This window comes from Corythoichthys intestinalis, chromosome 14 (genome assembly GCF_030265065.1).
Source record: "Corythoichthys intestinalis isolate RoL2023-P3 chromosome 14, ASM3026506v1, whole genome shotgun sequence".
Lineage (NCBI taxonomy): Eukaryota > Metazoa > Chordata > Actinopteri > Syngnathiformes > Syngnathidae > Corythoichthys > Corythoichthys intestinalis.
In genome coordinates this window covers 5315590-5341921 of record NC_080408.1, presented here as the reverse complement: position 1 = coordinate 5341921, position 26332 = coordinate 5315590, and the positions used below count along the sequence as shown (strand labels likewise).

The window sequence follows — 26332 nt, the reverse complement described above, 5'->3', positions numbered from 1 at the left end:
GGATAGAAAGACTTATGAAAATGTGAGTTTGTATATTGTGACTAAATATTGCAATCTAGTGTATTTGTTGAGCTTTCAGTAAATGATACTGTAGCGACTTAACTGTTCTGGCCAAATCCATGATGGGAAGTGGTGCAACCATGACTGTGTGGTGGCTGCAAATGCTATATCTTCTCTGCGTTGGGTACACGACAGGGTATTAAGAAAAAGATCAACTCCTGTCATTCTTCCCCACGTCGCTTCCCACAATATTTATAGTTGCTGTGGGAGGGATGACAAAGTTTTTGCCAATTAAAAGCACGGCCCCAATGAATGCTTGTATCTACTCCACTCACTTGACACTGCCTCTTATCTCTGTATATAAGTAAAACGGCGCCATTGTAGGCTGTTTACGGCAATGCGTGAATGAGTCGTACAGCGAATGCGTTAATTGCGATAAATATTTTCACGTAATTCATTTTAAAAAATAATTAATTACCGCCCGTGAACGCGATAAATTTGACAGCCCTACATTTAACAAAACAAAGTAAATGCATTCATTTGGGATGAAATGCATAACTGATGCTACAACAATCTAACGATATACTGGCAAGCGGGGTGGCCGTGGCCACCCCCTGGTGGCGCCACTGTAAACTCGCAGCAATTTTTTCTGTTTATTAATTGTTTTCTTGAATAATTCATATCCATGTAACGATAACTATCGCACCGCCCTCCGTGGCGTGACAATATATCAAAATTCATTCATCTAGAAGACATTTCTAAAGGGTTAGTGGTGTTTACCATCTAGTGTTTTTCTCTCCTTATTACAATTTTCAGCACAAAATGAGGCCTCGGGATATTTTGTAGCCATTTAGCTTCACGGCTGTAACAAATGTCTCCCCACCCTCACGCCTAAGACCGTGTCCGTTATTGTCTCGCAAGTGGTTAACCCGAGTTTCACCTTGCGGTAACTCGGTTAGGGTCGATCGCACGGGTGTGGCAGCAGCAGTTCACTGCAAAATTGGATGTTAAAGAGGCTCCCTCTGGTGGTCCATATGAACAAATGACAATGAAAAGCACAATTGTACAAGATATGTTTTTAATCGCCAACGACCCGAGTACAGAAAACGACATAATTCCACAATCGGCGTTAAAGTACTTCGATGGTCAATTGGCGTCCAACTCAGCAAACATGCCGTTAACCGTACAACGACTTCTTCACACAACACAAATAAATAGCCTTAATGGAAAAGTGGCACGCTTGTTTACTCGGCATTCAACCTGGGGAAATAAGTCAATTAAATCGCGCGGACGACGAGGACGGCGGCCTGGCAGATTAGACGAACCCGCGTGAAAATATCTACGCGAATCAAATGTCAGAATGCGAACAAAAGCGGAACGTTTTAGCGTGCGGCTAATTATTTTGAATTGTAAGCATTTAATGGCTCTTACTAATGACTCTGATAGGAGGCGTTTTAATTACGCGCGCTGGACAATTTCTCTTTTTTTTTTGCGCTTTCTCAAACCTGTTTTGCTTTAGCGTGATAAAACACAGCCGTAATGCAAGCCTAAACCCCTGAGGGCAAATCCAAACTCCACAGATGAAACCGAAATTTGCGACAATGCAAATAATTACAAACAGAGAAATGCAGGCTAAAGACGCAGCTAACAAAACAAAAATAAATTATTCAACAATTAAAAAAGGACAAACTCAAAATTTGGCAGTCATGCACAAAATAGGTCTGGAAAGATGATTTGTCAACATTGAATACTGCGTGTAGTCGCAGGAACGTGATGATAACCTTCAGAACTGATGTCAACACTTCAAGCCCTGCACTTGATGCATGCAAAATAGAAATTCCCAATAGTGCTGAGTGTGCTCACTATCGGATCCTGGTGAAAAGGTTGAGGACTGAAACGGACTCCTGAAAAAGATAAACAGAGGTGAGTTGACAATAATAACAAAATTCGAAACTTAAATACAGTGGTACCTCTACATACGAATGTCTCCACTAGACACATGCTGACTACCAGTTGCAAGGTACAGTATTTAAGTATTTTAGTCAACCACTAATTGTGCAAGTTCTCCTACTTGAAAAGATTAGAGAGGCCTGTAATTGTCAACATGGGTAAACCTCGACCATGAGAGACAGAATGTGGAGAAAAAAAACAGAAAATTACATTGTTTGATTTTTTAAGAATTTATTTCCAAATTAGAGTTAAGCTGGGACCACATTAACAAAGGCTACTATCAGTCACACATTGCACCGCCAGGGACTCCTGCACTGCCAGACGTGTCCCCCTGCTGAAGCCAGTACACGTCCAGGCCCGTCTGCGGTTCGCTAGAAAGCATTTGGATGATCCAGAAGAGGACTGGGAGAATGTGTTATGGTCAGATGAAACCAAAATAGAACTTTTTGGTAGAAGCTCAGGTTCTCGTGTTTGGAGGAGAAAGAATACTGAATTGCATCTGAAGAACACCATACCCATTGGAGCATGGGGGTGGAAACATCATGCTTTGGGGCTGTTTTTCTGCAAAGGGACCAGGACGACTGATCTGTGTAAAGGAAAGAATGAATGGGGCCATGTATCGAGAGATTTTGAGTGAAAATCTCCTTCTGTCAGCAAGGGTATTGAAGATGAGTTGTGGTTAAGTTTTTCAGCATGACAATTATCCCAAACACGCAGCCAGGGCAACAAAGGAGTGGCTTCGTAAGAAGCATTTCAAGGTCCTGGAGTGGCCTAGAAAATCTGTGAAGGGAATTGAAAGTCCGTGTTGCCCAACAACAGCCCCAAAACATCATTGCTCTAGAGGAGATCTGCATGGGGGAATGGGCCAAAATACCAGCAACAGTGTGTGAAGAGCTTGTGAAGTGTTACAGAAAACGTTTGGCCTCAGTTATTGCCAACAAAGGTACATAACAAAGTATTGAGATGAAATTTTGGTATTGACCAAATACTTATTTTCCACCATGATTTGCAAATAAATTATTTAAAAATCAAACAATGTGATTTTCTGGGTTTTTTCTCCACATTCTGTCTCTCATGGTTGAGGTCTACCCATGTTGACGATGACAATTTCTAATATTTTCAAGTGGGAGAACTTATACTTATTTGCCCCACTGTAAGTAGTCATCCAAAAAATGTACTGAAGTACAAGTAAAAAAGTACTTGGTGAAAAGAGAAAAGTAATGAGTAACATTGAGTAACTGCTTACATTTTTGCTTTTTTTTTTTTTTTTTAAAAACAATGGTATTTTTGTTCTTGTGTTTGGAGGAGAAAGAATACTGAATTGCATCCGAAGAACACCATACCCACTGTGAAGCATGGGGGTGGAAACATCATGCTTTGGGGCTGCTTTTCTGCAAATGGACCAGGACAACTGATCCGTGTCAAGGAAAGCATGAATGGGACCATGTATCGAGAGATTTTGAGTGAAAATCTCCTTATCGTTGTACCAGCCAGGACCGGTGCTCAAGGGCTCAGCTGAAAGATGTTTTTGTATGGAAAAATACCCAGGCTTGTGAGATGATGAGTTTCGTTTCTTGGTAAAGTTTCGTTTCACGGTGGGCTTCGGAACCGCCCTTTTCAACAGTATAAATGTCCAGCCTCTATTGTACTGCTTCGTACTTTCTGGGTGATCACAGCTCCTGGCTGGGTCGCATCATTTTGTACCCAAGAGCTCTTGTTTATCAAGCCTTCGAGGAAAAGCAATCCATGGTTGGGGTCGTATTCATTTCTGTAATCGAGCTATCGAGGTTACACTTGTCTTGGAGTTCAAATTTGAGCTTCCTTGACAGGGACCAGGACGACTGGTCTGTGTAAAGGAAACAATTAATGGGGCTATGTATCGAGAAATTTTGAGTGAAAATCTCCTTCCATCAGCAAGGGCATTGAAGATGAGACGTGGCTGGCTCTTTCAGCATGACAATGATCCCAAACACGCAGCCAGGGCAACAAAGGAGTGGCTTCGTAAGAAGCATTTCAAGGTCCTGGAGTGGCCTAGCCAGTCTCCAGGTCTCAACCCCATAGAAAATCTGTGAAGGGAGTTGAAAGTCTGTGTTGCCCAGCGACAGCCCCAAAACATCACTGCTCTAGAGGAGATCTGCATGGAGGAATGGGCAAAACAGTGTGTGAAAAGCTTGTGAAGAGTTACAGAAAACGCTTGGCCTCCATTATTGCCAACAAAGGGTACATAACAAAGTACTGAGATGAACTTTTGGTATTGACGAACTACTTATTTTCCACCATGATTTGCAAATAAATTATTTAATAATCAAACAATGTGATTTTCAGGTTTTTTTTCCACATTCTGTCTCTCATGGTTGAGGTTTACCCATGTTGACTATTACAGGCCTCTCTAATATTTTCAGGTTTACCCATGTTGACTATTACAGGCCTCTCTAATATTTTCAAGTGGGAGAACTTGCCCAATTAGTGGTTGACTAAATACTTATTTGCCCCACTGTAGACTGTGGTATGATAACGTCACGGTTTCAAAACCACAAAAATTTCCCATGATACTTTCCCTATGGTATTAGCTATTTTTTATGTCCCAAAAATGCAGGGAGAAATCCGTCACTTGCAGCTGCAAGGCTCAACCTTCCCCCACCGGTTGTTGCTCAGTGTCAGTGAGTCAGCAGTGTTACATTATGGCTGGAGGAGGTGAAACTCCAGAACTATTTCCCTCATCGAAGAAAACAAAATCGCAGGTCCTTCTCAAAAAATTAGCTTATTGTGATAAAGTTCATTATTTTCTGTAATGTACTGATAAACATTAGACTTTCATAGATTCATTACACACAACTGAAGTAGTTCAAGCCTTTTATTGTTTTAATATTAATGATTTAGGCGAAAAAGTCGAGAAAAACCAAAAATTCCTATCTCAAAAAATTAGCATATCATGTAAAGGTACTCTAGAGAAGCTACTAACCTAATCTTGTGAATCAACGAATTAACTCAAAGATTCCTGAGGCTTTTAAAAACTCCCAGCCTGGTTCATTACTCAAAACCGCCATCATGGGCAAGACTGCCGACCTGACTGCTGTCCAGAAGGCCACCATTGACACCCTCAAGCAAGAGGCAAAGACACAGAAATAAATTTCTGAGCGAATAGGCTGTTCCCAGAGTGCTGTATCAAGGCACCTCAGTGGGAAGGAAAAACTGTGGCAGGAAACGCTGCACAACCAGAGGAGGTGACCGCACCCTGAGAAAGATTGTGGAGAAGGGCCGATTCCAGACCTTGGGGGACCTGCAGAAACAGTGGACTGAGTCTGGAGTAGAAACATCCAGATCCACCGTGCACAGGCGTGTGCTGGAAATGGGCTACAGGTCAAGCCACTTTTGAACCTGAAACAGCGGCAGAAGCGCCTGACGTGGGCTACAGAGAAGCAGCACTGGACTGTTGCTCAGTGGTCCAAAGTACTTTTTTCAGATGAAAGCAAATTTTGCATGTCATTCATTCAAGGAAATTCCAAAATACCTGAAGTCCACTGTCGAGTACCCACCAGTGATGGTCTGGGTTGCCATGTCGGCTGCTGGTGTTGGCCTACTGTGTTTTATCAAGGGCAGGGTCAATGCAGGAGATTTTGGAGCACTTCATGCTTCCATCTGCTAAAAAGCTTTATGGAGATGAAGATTTCCTTTTTCAGCACGGCCTGGTAAATGGTTTACTGACCATGGCATTACTGTGCTCAATTGGCCTGCCAACTCTCCTGACCTGAACTCCATAGAGAATCTGTGGGATATTGTGACGAGGAAGTTGAGAGACACCAGACCCAACACAGTGGATGAGCTTAAGGCCGCTATTGAAGCATCCTGGGCCACCATAACACCTCAGCAGTGCCACATGCTGATTGCCTCCATGCCATGCCACATTGAAGCAGTCATTTCTGCAAAAGGATTCCCGACCAAGTATTGAGTGCATAGCTGAAATAATTGATTGAAGGTTGACTTTTTTGTATTTGTCGGATGAAATATGCAAATTTTTTGAGATAGGGATTTTTGGTTTTTCTTGACTTTTTTTTGCCAAAATCATCAATATTAAAACAATAAAACGCTTGAACTACTTAAGTTGTGTGTAATGAATCTAGAATATATGAAAGTCTAACGTTTATCAGTACATGACAGAAAATAATGAACTTTATCACAATATGCTGATTTTTTGAGAAGGACTAGTACATATTGGGCCAGTCTTGGTTTAGTGGTCTGATGATGCTTCAGGCATAAAGATTAAAACATAAAATTTGACCTGTGTATAACATGCTGTCTAAATGAGAACAAATTTGTATAGAAATTATTTTAAATTGAAATTAACAAGCTAAAACCTATCAATTTTAAAGTTGGGGAAAAAAAAAAAAAAAAGATTTTTCTAATTACAAAGGGTTAAATTAATGCACGTATGGAACTCATGGGGTTCGGTACCTTCAGCGAGGTCATTTACATGGAAAACGCGTCTCTACTAGAATTTTCAAGTTACGAAACTACTTCCCGAACTAATCAATTTCGTAAGTAGAGGTACCACTGTATGCAAAAAAAAAATAAAATAAAACGACCTTAGTTGATCTCATCTTGCTAAAGACATTCCAGAAGCGAAGAGTTTCATCTCCTGCTCCCGTCACGATCGCCTCTCCGTCAGGCGACATGGCCTGCGTTCACATCAACATCATCATTACTTGGGGTGGGAACCTCTGGGTATCTCACAATACGAAAAGATTTAGGCTTATGATAACTATGTCACTATATGGCGATACAATAATAGATCCATTCTATGATATTCTCCAATTAACAGGAAAAAAATCTCTTATCATTATGGATGTCCCGATGGCATATTTTTGCACCCAAGTAAGATTCACCTGATTCTAAAAATCTGCTGAAACGGAAAAAAATATTTGGTCTCGTTTGAACAAAAGTTCCAAACATGACACAGTACTGTACTTTTTACAAAACTTCCACTTCCGCTTTTTCCCCGGAAGTCTTCGGGTGGGGGGATTCCGGTGCCGGGATTGGCGATGGGGCGGCATAGGGTCGGTTGCCAACGGGCTTACACTCACAAGGGATTCACACGATTACTGGTTTCTAGATCACAGAGCTGAGTTGTGTACACTCCACCCCTCCCATTCACTTAGCTTATAGACTCTCCCACCCCTTCTCCTTCTTTCCCTGGTCAACAGCCCCCCCCCCACATGGTGTGAACCGGAAATACATCTGGCTGACGATAGCACCAACATATTCATAGTGTAGGCGTTCAATGTATTTTTTTGTTGTTGTTTGTGTTTCTTTCTTGTGTTTCTTTTCTTGTGTTCCCCCATAACCCCTTCTTGTTTGCTGCTTTGTCATAATAAACGAGTTATGTTGAATGATCACAATGGGAGACTCATACTCTCAATGTGAAACATTAAAACTGTTCAGACCATTCGGACACTTAGACTTCCATTCTCCGTGTCAAACAGCTGAACAGGACAGTTTAAAAAAAAAAAAAAAAACTAGAGGGATTTTCACCAGATGACTTCGATAGCTCTGTTTGGAAAGACTTTGGTTGACCACATTCTATTCATGAGATGTCCAGATCTGATCACGTTATCAGAAATAGGGCCAAACGCATTATTATTCAGAAGATCAGAATCAGGTGAAAATGATCGGGTTTTATGTTTTTTTTGCTCGTACAGCCTTTCACCCTCCCTCCTGCTAAGCGGTGCAACCAAACTGTTTTTCTTGGTCACCAGTGCAGCTGCCGTTTGGTACTTAACGATGATTGACAGGTTTGTAGCTTTTAAAGGCACAAATGCGTTAATCATCAATAAGCTTGGTACACGGTCTTAATTGCGTTGTGGCAATTCGTTCATTGTGTAAGTGAGAGGCTGTTCTTGGCGGCGTGAACATCAACGTAAAATCGAATTATTGACAGGTTTGTAGCGTTGATCTGGCCAGAGACGCCTTGGTAGCTCTACAATCAAAGGCACAAATGTGTGAATCATCATTGAGCTTGGTTCACAGTAGGGGTGTAACGGTACACAAAAATCTCGGTTTGGTACGTACCTCAGTTTTGAGGTCACGGTTCGGTTCATTTTTGGTACAGTAAGAAAACAAAATGCAAAATATAAATGTGCTAGTTGTTTATTACACACCTTTGTGCTTTCAACAATAAGAACATTAACCTATACAAAGCTAGAATTCGGCTCAAAAAGTAGTGGGTATTTAAAGATAACCCAACAACAATTTGCCTTTCAGACCCCGCATATTGGTCAGCTTTCTTTCTGAAAGAAAGAAGAAAAAAACAAGTCCTGCGCTAAAGAGAAAAGCAATCCCAATGACATAGATTTTAACATGTATTTTACAAATGAAATGCCTCAATGAATCATTTTTTTCCCTTATGAACGGTTTTCAAAAGCTTTATTGGTGGATTTTCTCAAGTTAAAGTGCCACACAGAAATTAATCAATTTAATTGTGTAAGCAAGACCTGTGTATTATTCTTATTATTTAATTACAGGTGTTTTAACATTTTATTTAAATGGACTATTATTTATTTTATTATGTGTTTAGATTTTACAAATGTGATGTAGTATGCATTTATATTGTATATTTTATGTTGTATAACTTTAGTTCCTATGTGAATATTAGTTCCTACTTGTTTTGTTGTGGTAGGAGGGTTTTGTATTGAACACGGGGCCATGTTGGTTATTATTCTAGCAGAGAAGACAGCAGTAAATCAACAAAGACAAATCAAATGTGCCCCGATCTACCACTCAAGAGATCTGATGGACTCAAAAAGTGGGTTACGATTGCATATTAGTTTGAAAATCGACCGGATCCACCGTATTTTTACACGAGTGACTTCTGGTTTGCCCGATCCTAGCTACCAGTAGTAGTATTGACGCAGGAGGGTCGCGTCTCGTGTCAAATAATAAACTCTGCCGTTCTTTCCGCGTGCGTCGTGTTGAGCCGCTTCTGGAACGTGTCTAACACGCGGCTGCACTGCGACTGGTGTGCATTAGCTGATTGACTTTAACGTCCGCATTTCCCTGCGTTCTCGCGGTGGCCACGTTGTCGTGCCGTTGACGTTTCCGGGTTATACTGTCCTCCCGTATTGGTCCTCATTATAGTAGAGAAGCCTGAGTAAATATAATCAACACAAAGAAACTGTAACCCGATCGACTCACAGCCTCGAAAAGTAAGGGTTACATTACGTCAGAAGCTCGTTCGATACACCTCCGTTCCGAACCGAGCACCACGTACCGAAACGGTTCAATACAAATACATGTACCATTACAACCTTAGTACACAGTCAGAAGTGTGCAGTGGAAAATCATTCATTGTATAAGTGACAAGCTGTTCTTGGCAGCATGAGAGTGAAAAAAAACTTTTTCTTCAGTGTCGAATCTTACACTTAAAATCAGGTGACTTGGACTCGGGTGCAAAAATATGCCATCGGGACATCCCTAGTGTTCATATGCTTCCGTTTAATCCAGGCTAAGCGGGTTTATCTGTAAATGATGAAGATTGGTGAATATAAAAGAGATCCAGAAAGTCATGTCCCTGCACAATTGCTGCTTTTATGAAGGAAAGCAAGTTTACATAAAAAAGAAAAGAAAAAGTGAACAATTTGCTAGCTTGCATAGCAAAAGCCCGCTAGCTTAAATGCTATAAAATGCTAACTTTTTTTTTTTAGAATGCTCTTAACAAATCGTTCAAACACATATTCCCACAAAAAATGGCTAAATATACCTATAAACTAAATTTCGAATGCACAAAAAACATTAGCTCAAACAAAAACTTACCTTATGTTGGCCTTAACAGGGAGCAGCTGAATTTAGCCGTGTTAAATGAGTTATGTCATATTCACTGCTGCCACTAGAGGGCAGTCTGTCCACCCAAATCAATAAAACAATTTAAACACTTTCAAAACAAACCATTACAATGTCACTAATTGAACGAATACTCGAAGCAGCAAAATTTGATTCTTTTCCAATTGAATTACTTGAGTTAACTGATTAACCATTGCAGCACTAACATGCATATCGACTCAAAACCGATGTCGACATTATCCGATATCATTTTAGAATGCTTATATCGGTCGATATTATCGGCTACCCGATAATATCAGACAACTCTAATAAATTTAGTAAAAATACTTTTTTTAACCATGAAGACTTAAGCTACTTACCAGGTAAAGAACTCTGTAAGAGTGCCCTGTAAGTTTAGCCACCTGAGTGAGGGAGGGATACTTCCACACCAGGATCTGGTTCTGGGAGTACCCATGTGTGCTGACCTGAGAGGACAAACAAAAAATACAATTGTGTCGTTGCTGCTGGGCTCACTAGGCAGTGCACTCCTGGAAAATCAAGTAGGATGAATGCCTTTTTACTGTACTAGAGGTACATACCGTAATTTTCAGACTATAAGACGCCACCCACCAAATTTGACACAAAAATGACATTTTTCATTGATAAGCCACACTGGACTATAAGCCGCAGCTGTCCTCACTGTATTATGGGAAATTTATAGCAAAAGATATTAAAAACTTTATTTGCCAGCAGCATCATAAGACTGTCTAACATCAAATGAACCTCCATGAAGCTTTGAACCAATAGGTTGCAAAGCTTCATTGCTTCATTTGGCCATCACTGCTCCTTTAGGGGAGACAGTTAACTTCTGCTGCCACCTGCTGTCAACACTGTTGTCATCCAACATGCCTCCTAGCATGCATTGCAGCGCTACAGATGTAAATAACAATCAAAATTCATGTTCTGTGTTAATTATTTCTTCAGTTACTGTTCCAGTTGTTTCATTAGTTGCTAGTTATGGTATTTGGTGACACTTTATCTTAGCGAATGTAAGATCCGAGCTGGACTTGAATGGAGTTTGCCGAAAATTTGCTGGATGATTCTTAACTCATTTGCTCCAAAAAAACGTATAAATACGTTCAATTTTTAATTGTTTCAGTGTCCCAAAGACGTATTTATACGTCTTCTATGTTTTTTTTCATAATAGACATCTCTGGGTCCTGATTCAACTGAGCTCCAAAGCACAAAGCTGAAAATCCATTTTAAAGCAATAAAACTGGCCACTGGAGGGCAGTAGCGCATTTGGTAAGACCCGCAACCCGATTCAACGGCAACGAACAGCCGGGCTGCACGGTCGGAGCGCCGGTGGAATGATGCCAGGCGGCGGACGACCGAGCAGAACAACCGGGACCACCACTGCAGCGGAAGATGCCGTTGAGTCCGAGCAGACCCTGCAGAGACTCAAAAAAATCCATCTTTATGAGATAGGCGGCGATGAGGGAAAACCCGGCTGTCACGGCGACAACAGCGTCATCTCAGTTAGTTATGTGTTAATAAATTGTTACTTTTCTATCAAAAGCTCTATTGGTCTTGTTCTTTATGATATTTTGTAAAAGGAAAACATTATTCAAGTGTTTGGGATGTAACTAAAGCAAAAAATAGCTGTGTTAAAGTCAAAGTTATGTTTGAAGTGTGTGCTTTCACAAAAAGCTCAATTTCTCTGTTTTTTTCATCAGAAATGGGAAAATTGCTCAAACTAAGCTATTTTCTAATGCTGATTTATAGAGAATGGAAAAAGATATGAACTTACTTTTTTCCTGCTGAAAGAAGAGTGTCTAATCTTTCCTTTGGTGGGTTCCATGTTTATATAGCAATAGAACAGAATTTTCTGTGGGCCTTGCAAAATCGGTCAAAATTCAGTAAAACAGCCGGTAGCGAAGGGCCTTGCTCTGGTGAAAATGACTGGGAGTGAATGAGTTAATGAGACGTGTCATAAGCATTTATTAATGCCCATGATAACGTGATGTGATAATTATGACAGTCTTATGGCAGTCTTATGACGCCGCTGTCGAATAAAGTGTTACCATCCATCCATCCATTATCTTCCGCTTGTTCCGGGGTCGGGTCGCGGGGGCAGCAGCTTTAACAGGGAAGCCCAGACTTCCCTCTCCCCAGCCACTTCAACCAGCTCCTCCGGCGGGATCCCAAGGCGTTCCCAGGCCAGCCGAGAGACATAGTCTCTCCAGCGTGTCCTGGGTCGTCCCCGGGGCCTCCCGCCGGTGGGACATGCCCGGAACACCTCTCCAGGGAGGCGTCCGGGAGGCATCCGAACCAGATGCCCGAGCCACCTCAGCTGGCTCCTCTCTACGCGGAGGAGTAGCGGCTCGACGCCGAGTCCCTCCCGGATGACCGAGCTTCTCACCCTATCTCTAAGGGAGAGCCCGGACACCCTGCGGAGGAAACTCATTTCGGCCGCTTGTATCCGGGATCTTGTTCTTTCGGTCACAACCCAAAGCTCGTGACCATAGGTGAGGGCAGGAACGTAGATCGACTGGTAAATCGAGAGCTTTGCCTTTCGGCTCAGCTCCTTCTTCACCACTACGGACCGGTGCAGCGTCCGCATTACTGCAGACGCCGCACCGATTCGCCTGTCGATCTCCCGCTCCCTCCTACCGTCACTCGTGAACAAGACCCCAAGATACTTGAACTCCTCCACTTGGGGCAGGATCTCATCCCCGACCCGGAGAGGGCACTCCACCCTTTTCCGACTGAGGACCATGGTCTCGGATTTGGAGGTGCTGATCTTCATCCCAACCGCTTCACACTCAGCTGCGAACCGCTCCAGTGAGAGTTGGAGGTCACGGCTTGATGAAGCCAACAGCACTAAATCATCTGCAAAAAGCAGAGATTCAATGCTGAGGTCACCAAACCGGACCCCCTCAACGCTTCGGCTGCGCCTAGAAATTCTGTCCATAAAAGTTATGAACAAAATCGGTGACAAAGGGCAGCCTTGGCGGAGTCCAACCCTCACTGGGAACGAATTCGACTTACTGCCGGCAATGCGGACCAGACTCTGACACCGGTCGTACAGGGACCGAACAGCCCTTACCAAGGGGCTCGGTACCCCGTACTCCCGGAGCACCCTCCACAGGATTCCCCTAGGCACACGGTCGAACGCCTTCTCCAAATCCACAAAACACATGTAGACTGGTTGGGCGAACTCCCATGCACCCTCGAGGACCCTGCTGAGGGTGTAGAGCTGGTCCACTGTTCCACGGCCGGGACGAAAACCACACTGCTCCTCCTGAATCCGAGATTCGACTTCCCGACGGACCCTCCTCTCCAGCACCCCTGAATAGACTTTACCGGGGAGGCTGAGGAGTGTGATTCCTCTATAATTGGAACACACCCTCCGGTCCCCCTTTTTAAAAAGGGGGACCACCACCCCGGTCTGCCAATCCAGAGGCACTGTCCCCGATGTCCACGCGATGTTGTAGAGGCGTGTCAGCCATGACAGCCCTACAACATCCAGAGCCTTTAGGAACTCCGGGCGGATCTCATCCACCCCCGGGGCCTTGCCACAGAGGAGCTTACCAACCGCCTCAGTGACTTCAACCCCAGAGATCGAAGAGCCCACCTCAGAGTCCCCAGACTCTGCTTCCTCAAAGGAAGGCGTGTCGGTGGAATTGAGGAGGGCTTCGAAGTATTCTCTCCACCGACTCACGACGTCCCGAGTCGAGGTCAGCAGTACACCATCTTCACTATACACAGTGTTAATAGTGCACTGCTTTCCTCTCCTCAGACGCCGGATGGTGGACCAGAATTTCCTCGAAGCCATCCGGAAGTCGTTTTCCATGGCCTCACCGAACTCCTCCCATGTCCGAGTTTTTGCCTCGGCGACTGCCGAGGCCGCAGTCCGCTTGGCCAGCCGGTACCTGTCAGCTGCCTCCGGAGTCCCACAGGCCAAAAAGGCCCGATAGGCCTCCTTCTTCAGCTTGACGGCATCCCTTACCGCTGGTGTCCACCAGCGGGTTCGGGGATTGCCGCCACGACAGGCACCAACCACCTTACGGCCACAGCTCTGATCGGCCGCCTCAACAATGGAGGTGCGGAACATGGCCCACTCGGACTCAATGTCCCCCACCTCCCCCGGGACAAGGGAGAAGTTCTGCCGGAGGTGGGTGTTGAAACTCTTTCTGACAGGGGATTCTGCCAGACGTTCCCAGCAGACCCTCACAATACGTTTGGGCCTGCCAGGTCTGGCCAGCATCTTCCCCCGCCATCGGAGCCAACACACCACCAGGTGGTGATCGGTTGACAGCTCCGCCCCTCTCTTCACCCGAGTGTCCAAAACATGCGGCCGCAAGTCCGATGACACGATTACGAAGTCGATCATCGAACTGCGGCCTAGGGTGTCCTGGTGCCAAGTGCACATATGGACACCCCTATGTTTGAACATGGTGTTCGTTATAGACAAACCGTGACGAGCACAGAAGTCCAATAACAGAACACCACTCGGGTTCTGATCAGGGGGGCCGTTCCTCCCAATCACGCCCCTCCAGGTCTCACTGTCATTGCCCACGTGAGCGTTGAAGTCCCCCAGTAGAACGAGGGAGTCCCCAGAGGGGGCGCTCTCTAGCACACCCTCCAAGGACTCCAAAAAGGGTGGGTATTCTGAACTGCTGTTCGGTGCATAAGCACAAACAACAGTTAGAACCCGTCCCCCCACCCGAAGGCGGAGGGAGGCTACCCTCTCGTCTACCGGGGTAAACCCCAACGTACAGGCACCAAGCCGGGGGGCAATAAGTATGCCCACACCTGCCCGGCGCCTCTCACCATGGGCAACTCCAGAGTGGAAGAGAGTCCAACCCCTCTCGAGAGGATTGGTACCAGAACCCAAGCTGTGTGTGGAGGAGAGTCCGACTATATCTAGTCGGAACTTCTCTGCCTCACACACCAGCTCAGGCTCCTTCCCTGCCAGAGAGGTGACATTCCATGTCCCAAGAGTTAGCTTCAGCAGCTGGGGGTCGGACCGCCAAGGCCCCCGCCTTTGGCTGCCGCCCAACTCCCTACGCACCCGACCCCTTTGGCCCCTCCCACAGGTGGTGAGCCCATGGGAAGGGGAACCCACGTTGCCTTTTCGGGCTGAGCCCGGCCGGGCCCCATGGGGACAGGCCCGGCCACCAGACGCTTGCCTTCGAGCCCCACCTCCAGGCCTGGCTCCAGAGGGGGGCCCCGGTAACCCGCGTCCGGGCAAGGGAAACTGGGGTTCAATAATCTTGCTCATCATAAGGGGTCTTTTTGAGCCATACTTTGTCTGGCCTCTCACCTAGGACCTGTTTGCCATGGGTGACCCTACCAGGGGCTTAAAGCCCCAGACAACATAGCTCCTAGGATCATTGAGACACGCAAACCCCTCCACCACGATAAGGTGATGACTCATGGGGGGTGTTACCTATTACCCAAATAAATCAACAAATAAGCCGCACTGGACTATAAGCTGCAGGATTCAAAATGAGCGAAAAAAGTAGCGTCTTATAGTTCGAAAATTACCGTATGTAAAAAATATACTGTCACACCCTACCATAAAATATGAAGAGGTGTCCAAATAGTTTTGTCCACGTGCGTAAATGAAAACTTGCTTGATGACTGTAACTGTATTTGTGTACTTTTATACGTGACTCACCAGTTCGTTAGTGTGCTTGGACCAGGCCAGGTTGCACACCTGAGAGCCCGTGTCGGTGCACTGTAGCGGCTGGCCCGTGAGAGTGTTCCAGAAGCGGATGCAGCGGTCGGCGGTGCCTCCGCCGGACGCCAATAGGCCGTGCTGGTGGGGCGACCAGGCGATTGCCTTCACTGCCGCCAAATGCTCCGTGTACTGCTGCACCGGGAGGACGCTGGAGTGGTTCCACACGAGCAACTGCAGACGAAAGGGAGGCTACCGTCAATTTTGCTCATTTGACTTACGAGTGGAATTGTTTCTTGGTCCAGTTTACTCATTTCACAAATAAAATGTGTATTTATTTTTAAATTCTGTAGTATTTAATTTATTTGCTGCCACTGAATAGAATATATATATCCTAATTCATTTAAACTGTGAGGAGTGCCATAACAACAATAATCATTATATAATAATTAGGGATGTTTTGAAAACAACTTTGTGCTGAGAACAAAAATACCATTGTTTAAATTTTTTTTTTTTTTTAAGTAAGCAGTTACTCACAATGTTACTCATTACTTGACTATTCTTTTCACCAAGTACTTTTTTACTTGTACTTGAGTACATTTTTTGGATGACTACTTACAGTGGGGCAAATAAGTATTTAGTCAACCACTAACTGTGTAAGTTCTCCCACTTGAAAATATTAGAGAGGCCTGTAATTGTCAACATGGGTAAACCTCAACCAGGAGAGACAGAATGTGGAGAAAAAAAAACAGAAAATCTCATTGTTTGATTTATTTGCAAATCATGGTGGAAAATAAGTACTTGTTCAATACCAAAAGTTCATCTCAATACTTTGTTATGTACCTTTGTTGACAATAACGGAGGCCAAACGTTTTCTGTAACTCTTCACAAGCTCTTCACACACTGTTGCTGGTATTTTGGCCCATTTCTCCATGCAGATCTCCTCTAGAGCAATGATGTTTTGGGGCTGTTGTTGGGCAACACGGACTTTCAACTCCCTCCGCGGATTTTCTATGGGGTTGAGATCTGGAGACTGGCTAGGCCACTCCAGGACCTTGCTTTTTACGAAGCCACTCCTTTGTTGCCCCGGCTGTGTGTTTGGGATCATTGTCATGCTGAAAGACCCAGCCACGTCTCATCTTCAATGCACTTGCTGATGTAAGGAGATTTTCACTCAAAATCTCTCGATACATGGCCCCATTCAATCTTTCCTTTACACTGATCAGTCATTCTGGTCCCTTTGCAGAAAAACAGCCCCAATGCATGATGTTTCCACCCCCATGCCTCACAGTGGGTATGGTGTTCTTCAGATGCAATTCAGTATTCTTTCTCCTCCAAACACGAGAGGTTGTGTTTCTACCAAAAAGTTCAATTTTGGTTTCATCTGACCGTAACACATTCTCCCAGTCCTCTTCTGGATCATCCAAATGCTCTCTAGTGAACCGCAGACGGGCCTGTATGTGTACTGGCTTCAGCAGGGGGAAATGTCTGGCAGTGCAGGATTTGAGTCCCTGGCGGCGCATTGTGCTACTGATAGTAGCCTTTGTTACTGTGGTCCCAGCTCTCTGTAGGTCATTCACTAGGTCCCCCTGTGTGGTTCTGGGATTTTTGCTCACCGTTCTTGTTATCATTTTGACGCCACGGGGTGAGATCTTGCATGGAGCCCCAGATCGAGGGAGATTATCGGTGGTCTTGTATGTCTTCCATTTTCTAATAATTACTCCCACAGTTGATTTCTTTACACCAAGCGTTTACCTATTGCAGATTCAGTCTTCCCAGCCTGGTGCAGGTCAACAATTTTGTCTCTTGTGTCCTTCAACAGCTCTTTGGTCTTGGCCATAGTGGAGTTTGGAGTGTGACTGACTGAGCTTGTGGACAGGTGTCTTTTATACCGATAATGAGTTAAAACAGGTGCCATTAATACAGGTAACGAGTGGAGCCTCGTTAGACCTCATTAGAAGAAGTTAGACCTCTTTGAAAGCCAGAAATCTTGCTTGTATGTAGGTGACCAAATACTTATTTTCCACTCTAATTTGGTAATAAATTCTTTAAAAATCAAACAATGTGATTTTCTGTATTTTTTCCACATTCTGTCTCTCATGGTTTAGGTTTACCCATATTGACAATTACAGGCCTCTCTAATCTTTTCAAGTAGGAGAACTTGCACAATTAGAGGTTGAATAAATACTTATTTGCCCCACTGTATACTTTTACTTGAGTAATATTATTTTGAAGTCACGCTACTTTACTTAAGGAAAATTTTTGGCTACTCTACCCACCTCACCTTTTCGATATATTGGAACACCCCTAAAAACGAACAAGGATCTTTGGTATCCCGCACACCCTTAGCGAGTATACTGTACATTCTTGTGATTTCACTTTCAGACCAGGCTCCCTTTAGGCCGACCGTAATTACAAAAGCTGTCTGCTCTGCTCTAATTTAAACTCATAAATTTTCTGCATACCTTGTTATCGTTGCCACCAGATGCTAAAAGCTGATGATCCGTGCTCCACTTTAGACCACAAACTTCCTGCCGGTGTCCCTGGAGCCGGCGTTCTGACTGAAGAGGCGGCGCTCTGATGTCCCGCTGCAGGATGACCCTATCGCGGCTGCCTGATGATAGCTGGTCTGCGTTCCATGCCAAGGCACCTAACAGGAGAATGCACGTAAAGGTAAACAAGGACATCAAACTAAGCGAACGCCTCCATGTTTGGCTTTCTTTCAACTCACCCACTCTGGCTGTGTGTCCCTCAAGCGCAGAGAGCTTTTTCGCTGCGGCTGCATCCCAGATTTGAACGTACCCTTTATGAGTCCCCACAGCAACCAGGTTACCCTTCAATTAAAAACAAGACCAAAGACGTTTGCTGAAATAGCTAACGACAAGATTTTTAATGCTTTAAAAAAAGGACAGTTTGGGAAATGCTATAAACCAGTGAGTTTTCATGTTTGAAATGTCACCTTTTAACTGCAATTTTGCATTTGGAGAAGACTGCCAATGTTTTATAGCAGGCTAGTGGTTAGTACATTGTCTGTTTTCCATTAGCATCAATATAGCAATGCTAACATTTCACAATGTTTGATATACAGTGGGGCAAATAAGTATTTAGTCAACCACCAATTGTGCAAGTTCTCCTGCTTGAAAAGATTAGAGAGGCCTGTAATTGTCAACATGGGTAAACCTCAACCATGAGAGACATAATGTGGAATAAAAAAAAAGAAAATCAAATTGTTTGATTTTTAAAGGATTTATTTCCAAATTAGAGTGGAAAATAAGTATTTGGTCACCTACAAACAAGCAAGATTTCTGGCTCTCAAAGAGGTCTAACTTCGTCTAACGAGGCTCCACTCATTACCTGTATTAAAGGAACCTGTCTTAACTCATTATTGGTATAAAAGACACCTGTCCACAACCTCAGTCAGTCACACTCCAAACTCCACTATGGCCAAGACCAAAGAGCTGTTGAAGGACACCAGAGACAAAATTGTAGACCTGCACCAGGCTGTGAAGACTGAATCTGCAATAGGTAAAACGCTTGGTGTAAAGAAATCAACTGTGGGAGCAATTATTAGAAAATGGAAGACATACAAGACCACTGATAATCTCCCTTGATCTGGGGCTCCATGCAAGATCTCACCCCGTGGCGTCAAAATGATAACGAGAACGGGGAGCAAAAATCCCAGAAGCATACGGGGGGACCTAGTGAATGACCTACAGAGAGCTGGGACCACAATAACAAAGGCTACTATCAGTAACACAATGTGCCGCCAGGGACTCAAGTCCTGCACTGCCAGACGTGTCCCCCTGCTGAAGCCAGTACATGTCCAGGCCCGTCTGCGGTTCGCTAGTGAGCATTTGGATGATCCAGAAGAGGACTGGGAGAATGTGTTATAGTCAGATGACACCAAAATAGAACTTTTTGGTAGAAACACAGGTTCTCTTGTTTGGAGGAAAAAGAATACTGAATTGCACCATACCCACTGTGAAGCATGGGGTGGAAACATCATGCTTTGGGGCTGTTTTTCTGCAAAGGGACCAGGATGACTGATCTGTGTAAAGGAAAGAATGAATGGGGCCATGTATCAAGAGATTTTGAGTAAAAATCTCCTTCCATCAGCCAGGGGAATGAAGATGAGACGTGGCTGGGTCTTTCAGCGTGACAATGATCCCAAACACACAGCCGGGGCAACAAAGGAGTGGCTTCGTAAGAAGCATTTCAAGGTCCTGGAGTGGCCTAGCCAGTCTCCAGATCTCAATCCCATTGAAAATCTGTGGAGGGAGTTAAAAGTCCGTGTTGCCCAACGACAGCCCCAAAACATCACTGCTCTAGAGGAGATCTGCATGGAGGAATGGGCCAAAATACCAGCAACAGTGTGTGAAGAGCTTGTGAAGAGTTACAGAAAACATTTGGCCTCCGTTATTGCCAACAAAGTATTGAGATGAACTTTTGGTATTGACCAAATACTTATTTTCCACCATGATTTGCAAAGAAATTCTTTAAAAATCAAACAATGTGATTTTCTGTTTTGTTTTTTTTCCACATTCTATCTCTCACGGTTGAGGTTTAACCATGTTGACAACTACAGGCCTCTCTAATATTTTCAATTCAGAGAACTTGCACAATTAGTGGTTGACTAAATACGTATTTGCCCCACTGTTCATTAAAAAGCTGAATTAAAATATTTGAAAGCAAAAACAAAATCCACCAATGTTCTGAAGAAAAAAAAAACCCACCCTTTCCGACCAGCCCACTGACGTCACAGAGTCTCCTTCAACAGAAAGGTCACACAGACGCGTCACCTAAAAAGACACATATAAGAAGAAGTTGCATGGAATTTGAGATACTTTATCACCCTCTGCAGCATCACGACATACATACCTGGCTAGTACAAGCGCTCCACAGGTACACACATGTTCCCAGTCCTACACTAAGCACATTAAGAGAGGACCAGTCCACTAAGTTGAGGTAGAAGTCATCCTGAAGCTCTGGCGCATCAAGAACTTTGAAGGGTATTTTAGAGATCTTCCGCATGGGCTTCCGTGGCGAGCGTAGTAGTTTTTGGCTGCAAAGCACAACAGAGTTTATTGGCGATTACGATCCAAACCCACCTAAACTTGGGGGATATTTACCTGTTGCTACTGACGGGTGATAAGGAATAAGGAGAAACAGCGTTTCCATCTTCTTCGAGAGACCTCTTAGTACTTATTGAGTACTACAAAAACACACGCACAAGTATTGCTTACCGAAACACGGAACTTGTAGTTAAAAGAATTAGTTAACGTTTTTACTTTGAAAAGGCTCCGCCTGGTCGGAGTGGACGGCTGAAGACGGCGGTCTTCGGACTGAGGGTCCTGGACTTTGTCGATACCGGCTCCCAACAACTCGTTTTTCAGCAGTGCGGAGTATGCAAGACCATCCGCTGAGGGCAAACAAGTCCAAACTTTAGACTGGACTGAACCGTTCACTGTTTTTTCTTGCAAAATCCACTCTGTTTATTTAGGCAAAACAATCAAGAGAAATCTAATAAATACGTTAGACTGTGTGGAAATGAGCATAGTGCTGCGACGAGTAATCGATTAACTCGAGAAATTAGATTAGGAGAAAACTTCGAATAATGATGACACAGATGACAAAAAAGATTAGAATTCAAATTTGCCGCTTCACGTATTCGTTTAATTAAAGTGCCGTTGAAATGGTTTGTTTTGAAAGTGTTTGCACTTCGTTTTATTAATTTGGGTGGATACACTGCCCTCTAGTGGCGACAGTGACTATGACAACTCATTTCACAAGGCTGAATCCCGTCGCTCCCTGTTAAGACCAACATTTTTGTTTGAGCCAATGTTTTTTAATGCATTTGTAATTTAGTTTACAGGTATACTTTGCCGATTTTGTGGGAATATGTGTTTGAACCATCGCCAATGCTAACCAAAAGTTAGCATTTTATAGCATTTAAGCTAGCGGACTTTTGCAATGTATGTTAGCCAATTGTTCTTTTGTAGTACCAAGATCCTCATTTACTTAAATTTTTTCTCCGTTTGAGGCTCAGCTCAGGTCTCAGGTCATGCCTTCACCGGTCGACAGGAAGCATTGTCACCCACAAAATGCAAGCCACCTCCTTATTAAAACGTGATCCCAGTATTTGACATAATATAAAATACACGTAGCTTACTCACTTCCTCATCCCTCCAATGGTCCCTCGAGTGTTGGACTTGTTTTGCCCATTCTTCAGGGTGAACAGGATCTTTTGGAAACCCAAAAAGGCTAACAACATTCTCCCTGGTGTAGCAACAAAAGCCTGAAGCACATTGGGCTGGCGTGATGTGAAAACTAAACGAACGAATCCGCAAACTCAGCTGAATCCGCAGTCCTTCTGCATAAAGTAGTATGGCTGTATTGTGAAGATGATCTCATCCGCTGACGTCACATTAAATTTCTTCCTCAATCCGAGATTCTAGCCGGAAGTCACTAATTTTCACGGCGCAGGATTCAAAAAGTTGAATAAATACATCGATCGCTTCCACACACTACCAAGCGGTCCATTTCATGTGAGGATCTAAAATACCACGTGTAATATGAAATAAACATGCTTTCTGGTGTCATATGCGCTTTAAGATTTCATTTTTTGTGTACAATTTAAACACTGTGGAGCTTGAAAAGGATGAGCAAAAAATAAACACTACCTTTATTGCTGTCTGCTGTGCCATCTTTTGTTTTCCTGTTTTGGTTGTGCGACTTCTCAATTTCCTACACCAGGACGACAAAAACACGTTAGCTCCGTCAACCGAGACCTCGCACTTGATTTGGCACAGCGTAAGCCATCAGTTCAAGGAATGGCTTTGACAATGATGCAACTGACAGTTGCTCCTTTGCGGCCAAACTCACATTGATGCGGTGGAAGTTGACGCTCCAGTTGGCGCCGGCCCGCGAAGGGATGAAGCGATCGCCGTGCTTGCTCGGGGAGGACAGCGGGGAGCTGGCTGGTGACAGAGCTCGAAGCGCACTTACAGATTTCTACACGAGAAAACCCATTTATTACTCAAGAGAATCAATCTAAGAAGCGTGGTATACGAGGGCTCTCTTGTGGTAGGCAAAAGAACGGCTCCTTTTTAAAATGAATGTCGATTTTTATTCCTTGGGTTTTTCTATATAGATCGAGCACGAAGCATGGGTCACATTCAAATATGCATGGTGTTAAAAGGGGCTTACATTCGAGCTGCCACGATTAATTGACAAATAATCGATTATCAGGCAAATTTAAGTCTAAATGGATTGAAAGTATCACCGTCAATCGTCATCTATGAGTTAATAGGCGATGTCCATTCCCGTCAATGGTAGAAAATAGGGGTGAGAAAATATATCGAAAAGGTGATATACTTGTAGCTCGAAAGGTTATCTACAGTGGGGCAAATAAGTATTTAGTCAACCACTAATTGTGCAAGCTGTTGAAAATATTAGAGGCCTGTAATTGTCAACATGGGTAAAACTCAACCAAGAGAGACAATGTGGGAAAAAAAAAACAGAAAAACACATTGTTTGATTTTTTTAAAAATTATTTGCAAATCATGGTGGAAAATAAGTATTTGTTCAATACCAAAAGTTCATCTCAATACTTTGTTATGTACCCTTTGTTGGCAATAACAGAGGCCAAAAGCTTTCTGTAACTCTTCACATTCTTTTCAAACACTGTTGCTGGTATTTTGGCCCATTCCTCCATGCAGATCTCCTCTAGAGCAGTGATGTTTTGGGGCTGCCGTTGGGCAACACGGACTTTCTCCCTCCACAGATTTTCTATGGGGTTGAGATCCGGAGACTGGCTAGGCCACTCCAGGACCTTGAAATGCTTCTTACGAAGCCACTGCTTTGTTGCCCCGGCTGTGTGTTTGGCATCATTGTCATGCTGAAAGACCCAGGCACGTCTCATCTTCAATGCCCTTGCTAATGGAAGGAGATTTTCACTCAAAATCTCTCGATACATGGCCCCGTTCATTCTTTCCTTTACACAGATCAGTCGTCCTGGTCCCTTTGCAGAAAAACAGCCACAAAGCATGATGTGTCCACCCCCATGCTTCACAGTGGGTATGGTGTTCTTCGGATGCAATTCAGTATTCTTTCTCCTCCAAACACGAGAACCTGTGTTTTTACCAAATAGTTCTATTTTAGTTTCATCTGACCATAACACATTCCCTCAGTCCTCTTCTGGATCATCCAAATGCTCTCTAGCGAACCGCAGACGGGCCTGGACGTGTACTGGCTTCAGCAGGGGGACACGTCTGGCAGTGCAGGATTTGAGTCTCTGGCGGCGCATTGTGTTACTGATAGTAGTATTTGTTACTGCAGTCCCAGCTCTCTGTAGGTCATTCACTAGGTCCCCCCGTGTGGTTCAGGGATTTTTGCTCACCGTTCTCGTTATCATTTTGACGCCACGGGGTGAGATCTTGCATGGAGCCCCAGATCGAGGGAGATTATCAGTGGTCTTGTATGTCTTCCATTTTCTAATAATTGCTCCCACAGTTGATTTCTTTACACCAAGCGTTTTACCTATTGCAGATTCCGTCTTCCCAGCCTGGTGCAGGTCTACAATTTTGTCCCTGGTGTGCTTCAACAGCGGTCTTGGCCATAGTGGAGTTTGAAGTGTGACTGACTGATGTTGTGGACAGGTGTCTTTTATACCGATAATGAGTTAAAACAGGTGCCATTAATACAGGTAACGAGTGGAGCCTCGTTAGACCTCGTTAGAAGATGTTAGACCTCTTTGAAAGCCAGAAATCTTGCTTGTTTGTAGGTGACCAAATACTTATTTTCCACTCTAATTTGGAAATAAATTATTTAAAAATCAAACAGTTTTATTTTGTCTTTTTTTTCTCCACATTCTGTCTCTCATGGTTGAGGTTTACCCATGTTGACAATTACAGGCCTCTCTAATGTTTTCAAGTAGGAGAACTTGCACAATGGGTGGTTGACTAAATACTTATTTACCCCACTGTATATGCTCCCACCAAGAATCATTCATTGTTTTAAAAGGGTGTCAAATTGTCTTTTTTTTTTTTTCAAAAAAAAAGGAACCAACAAGTTGCTATCATAATTTTCCATCAGAATAGTGTCTACGTTAGCTCACTGACTGCCATTGACGGTGCTAGACATCCAATTCATTTTGACTGGATTGGATATTAGTCAATGGCACAGAAACCAGAGCATTCACAGCCAGTCTGGAGTCACTTACAATTCATTTGGGGACATTCTTTAGTCACTTCCTTTTCAGTAACTCAAAGTCAACAGAAAGTGACCTGTAAAAGCCTGAAAATCATCAGGAAGCGACTCGTAAATGCCCCAAAATCAACATGAAGTGACTGAAAATCAATAGGAAATGACATGAAATGCCCCAAAATGAACTCATTGCCTGACATTGGCTGCCACTGACGGTCATAGACGTCCCATCCGTTTGAAGTGGGAGGGGTAGCTGCCACCCTCCTAGTTCAAACAAATTTGCGGAGCCCCTAAAGGGACATCGACAGAAAGAAAATAAATTTAAGCAATCTGGACTAATAAACTAAATCTGCACTAATAAAAATCTGGTGTGCGCAAGACACAATCTGGTAAACATTTGCATTATATAGCATTAAGCTAGGGGACTTTTGCGATGCAAGTTAGCCAATTGTTGTAAACATTATAGGACAGTATGTTGTAGAGCAATTATATAGCATTTAAGCTAGCGGACTCCTGCTAAGCAAGCTAGCAATTGTAAATATTCGCATTGTGTAGCATTTAAGCCAATAGACTTTTGCTAGGCAAGTTAGCCAATTGTTGTAAACATTAGCATCATATAGCATTTTAGCTAGCGGACTTTTGCAGTGCAAGTTAGCCAATTGTCGTAAACATTAGCATTATATAGCATTTAAGCTATCGGACGTTTGTGATGCAAGTTAGCCAATTGTTGTAACCATTAGCATTATTTGGCACTTAAGCTAGCGGACATTTGCTATGCAGGTTAGCCAATTGTTGTAAACATTAGTATTATATAGCATTTAAGCTAGCAGACGTTTGCGATGCAAGTTAGCCAATTGTTGTAAACATTAGCATTATATAGCATTTAAGTTAGCGGACATTTGCTATACAGGTTAGCCAATTGTTGTAAACATTAGTATTATATAGCATTTAAGCTAGCGGACGTTTGCGATGCCAGTTAGTAATTGTTGTAAACATTAGCATTATATAGCATTTAAGCTAGCGGACATTTGCTATGCAGGTTAGCCAATTGTTGTAAACATTAGCATTATATAGCATTTAAGCTAGTGGACGTTTGCGATGCAAGTTAGCCAATTGTTGTAAACATTAGCATTATATAGCATTTAACCTAGCTGACTTTTGCGATGCAAGTTAGCCAATTGTTGTAAACATTAGGTAACCACTGGGTAGCTCACGATACGAAATGGGTCAAGGAATAATTCTACGATATTCTAGAAAAATAATAAAACCCTAGAGGGACATCGGCAGAAATAAAATTAAGCAATCTGGTGCGCACCAGATTGGTTTTAGTGTGCACCAGAAAGTATCTGGTAAACATTATCATTATATAGCATTTAAGCTAGCGGACTTTTGCTATACAATTTAGCAAATTGTTGTAAACATCAGCATTATATAGCATTTAAGCTATCAGACTTTTGCTACGCAAGTTAGCCAAATGTTGCAAACATTAGATTTATATAACATTTAAGCTAGCGGACTTTTGCGATGCAAGTTAGTCAATTGTTGCAAACATTAGCATCATATAGCATTAAAGCTAGTGGACGTTTGCGATACAAGTTAGCCAGTTGCAATACGCTAACTTGCATAGCAAAAGTCCGCTAGCTTAAATGCTATATAATGCTAATGTTTACCAGATACTTT

The 26332-nt window shown here is 43.4% G+C and overlaps 1 protein-coding gene across 1 annotated transcript in view; it reads right to left on the bottom strand.

Moving 5' to 3' along the window:
• Positions 1-323: 323 nt before the first annotated feature.
• The window catches only part of LOC130930230 (fizzy-related protein homolog), a 28982-nt gene continuing 2973 nt past the window's right edge, over positions 324-26332 (bottom strand). The window contains exons 3-14 of the mRNA XM_057858027.1: positions 22331-22459; positions 22129-22192; positions 20737-20867; positions 20578-20660; positions 20327-20510; positions 20182-20247; positions 18180-18282; positions 17914-18098; positions 15449-15682; positions 10143-10247; positions 6534-6626; positions 324-1904 (exon numbers count right to left, since the gene is read on the bottom strand). Of these exons, the coding sequence (XP_057714010.1) occupies positions 1863-1904; positions 6534-6626; positions 10143-10247; positions 15449-15682; positions 17914-18098; positions 18180-18282; positions 20182-20247; positions 20327-20510; positions 20578-20660; positions 20737-20867; positions 22129-22192; positions 22331-22459 (1419 nt within the window). The 3' untranslated portion in view covers positions 324-1862. The remainder of the gene's footprint in view (positions 1905-6533; positions 6627-10142; positions 10248-15448; positions 15683-17913; positions 18099-18179; positions 18283-20181; positions 20248-20326; positions 20511-20577; positions 20661-20736; positions 20868-22128; positions 22193-22330; positions 22460-26332) is intronic.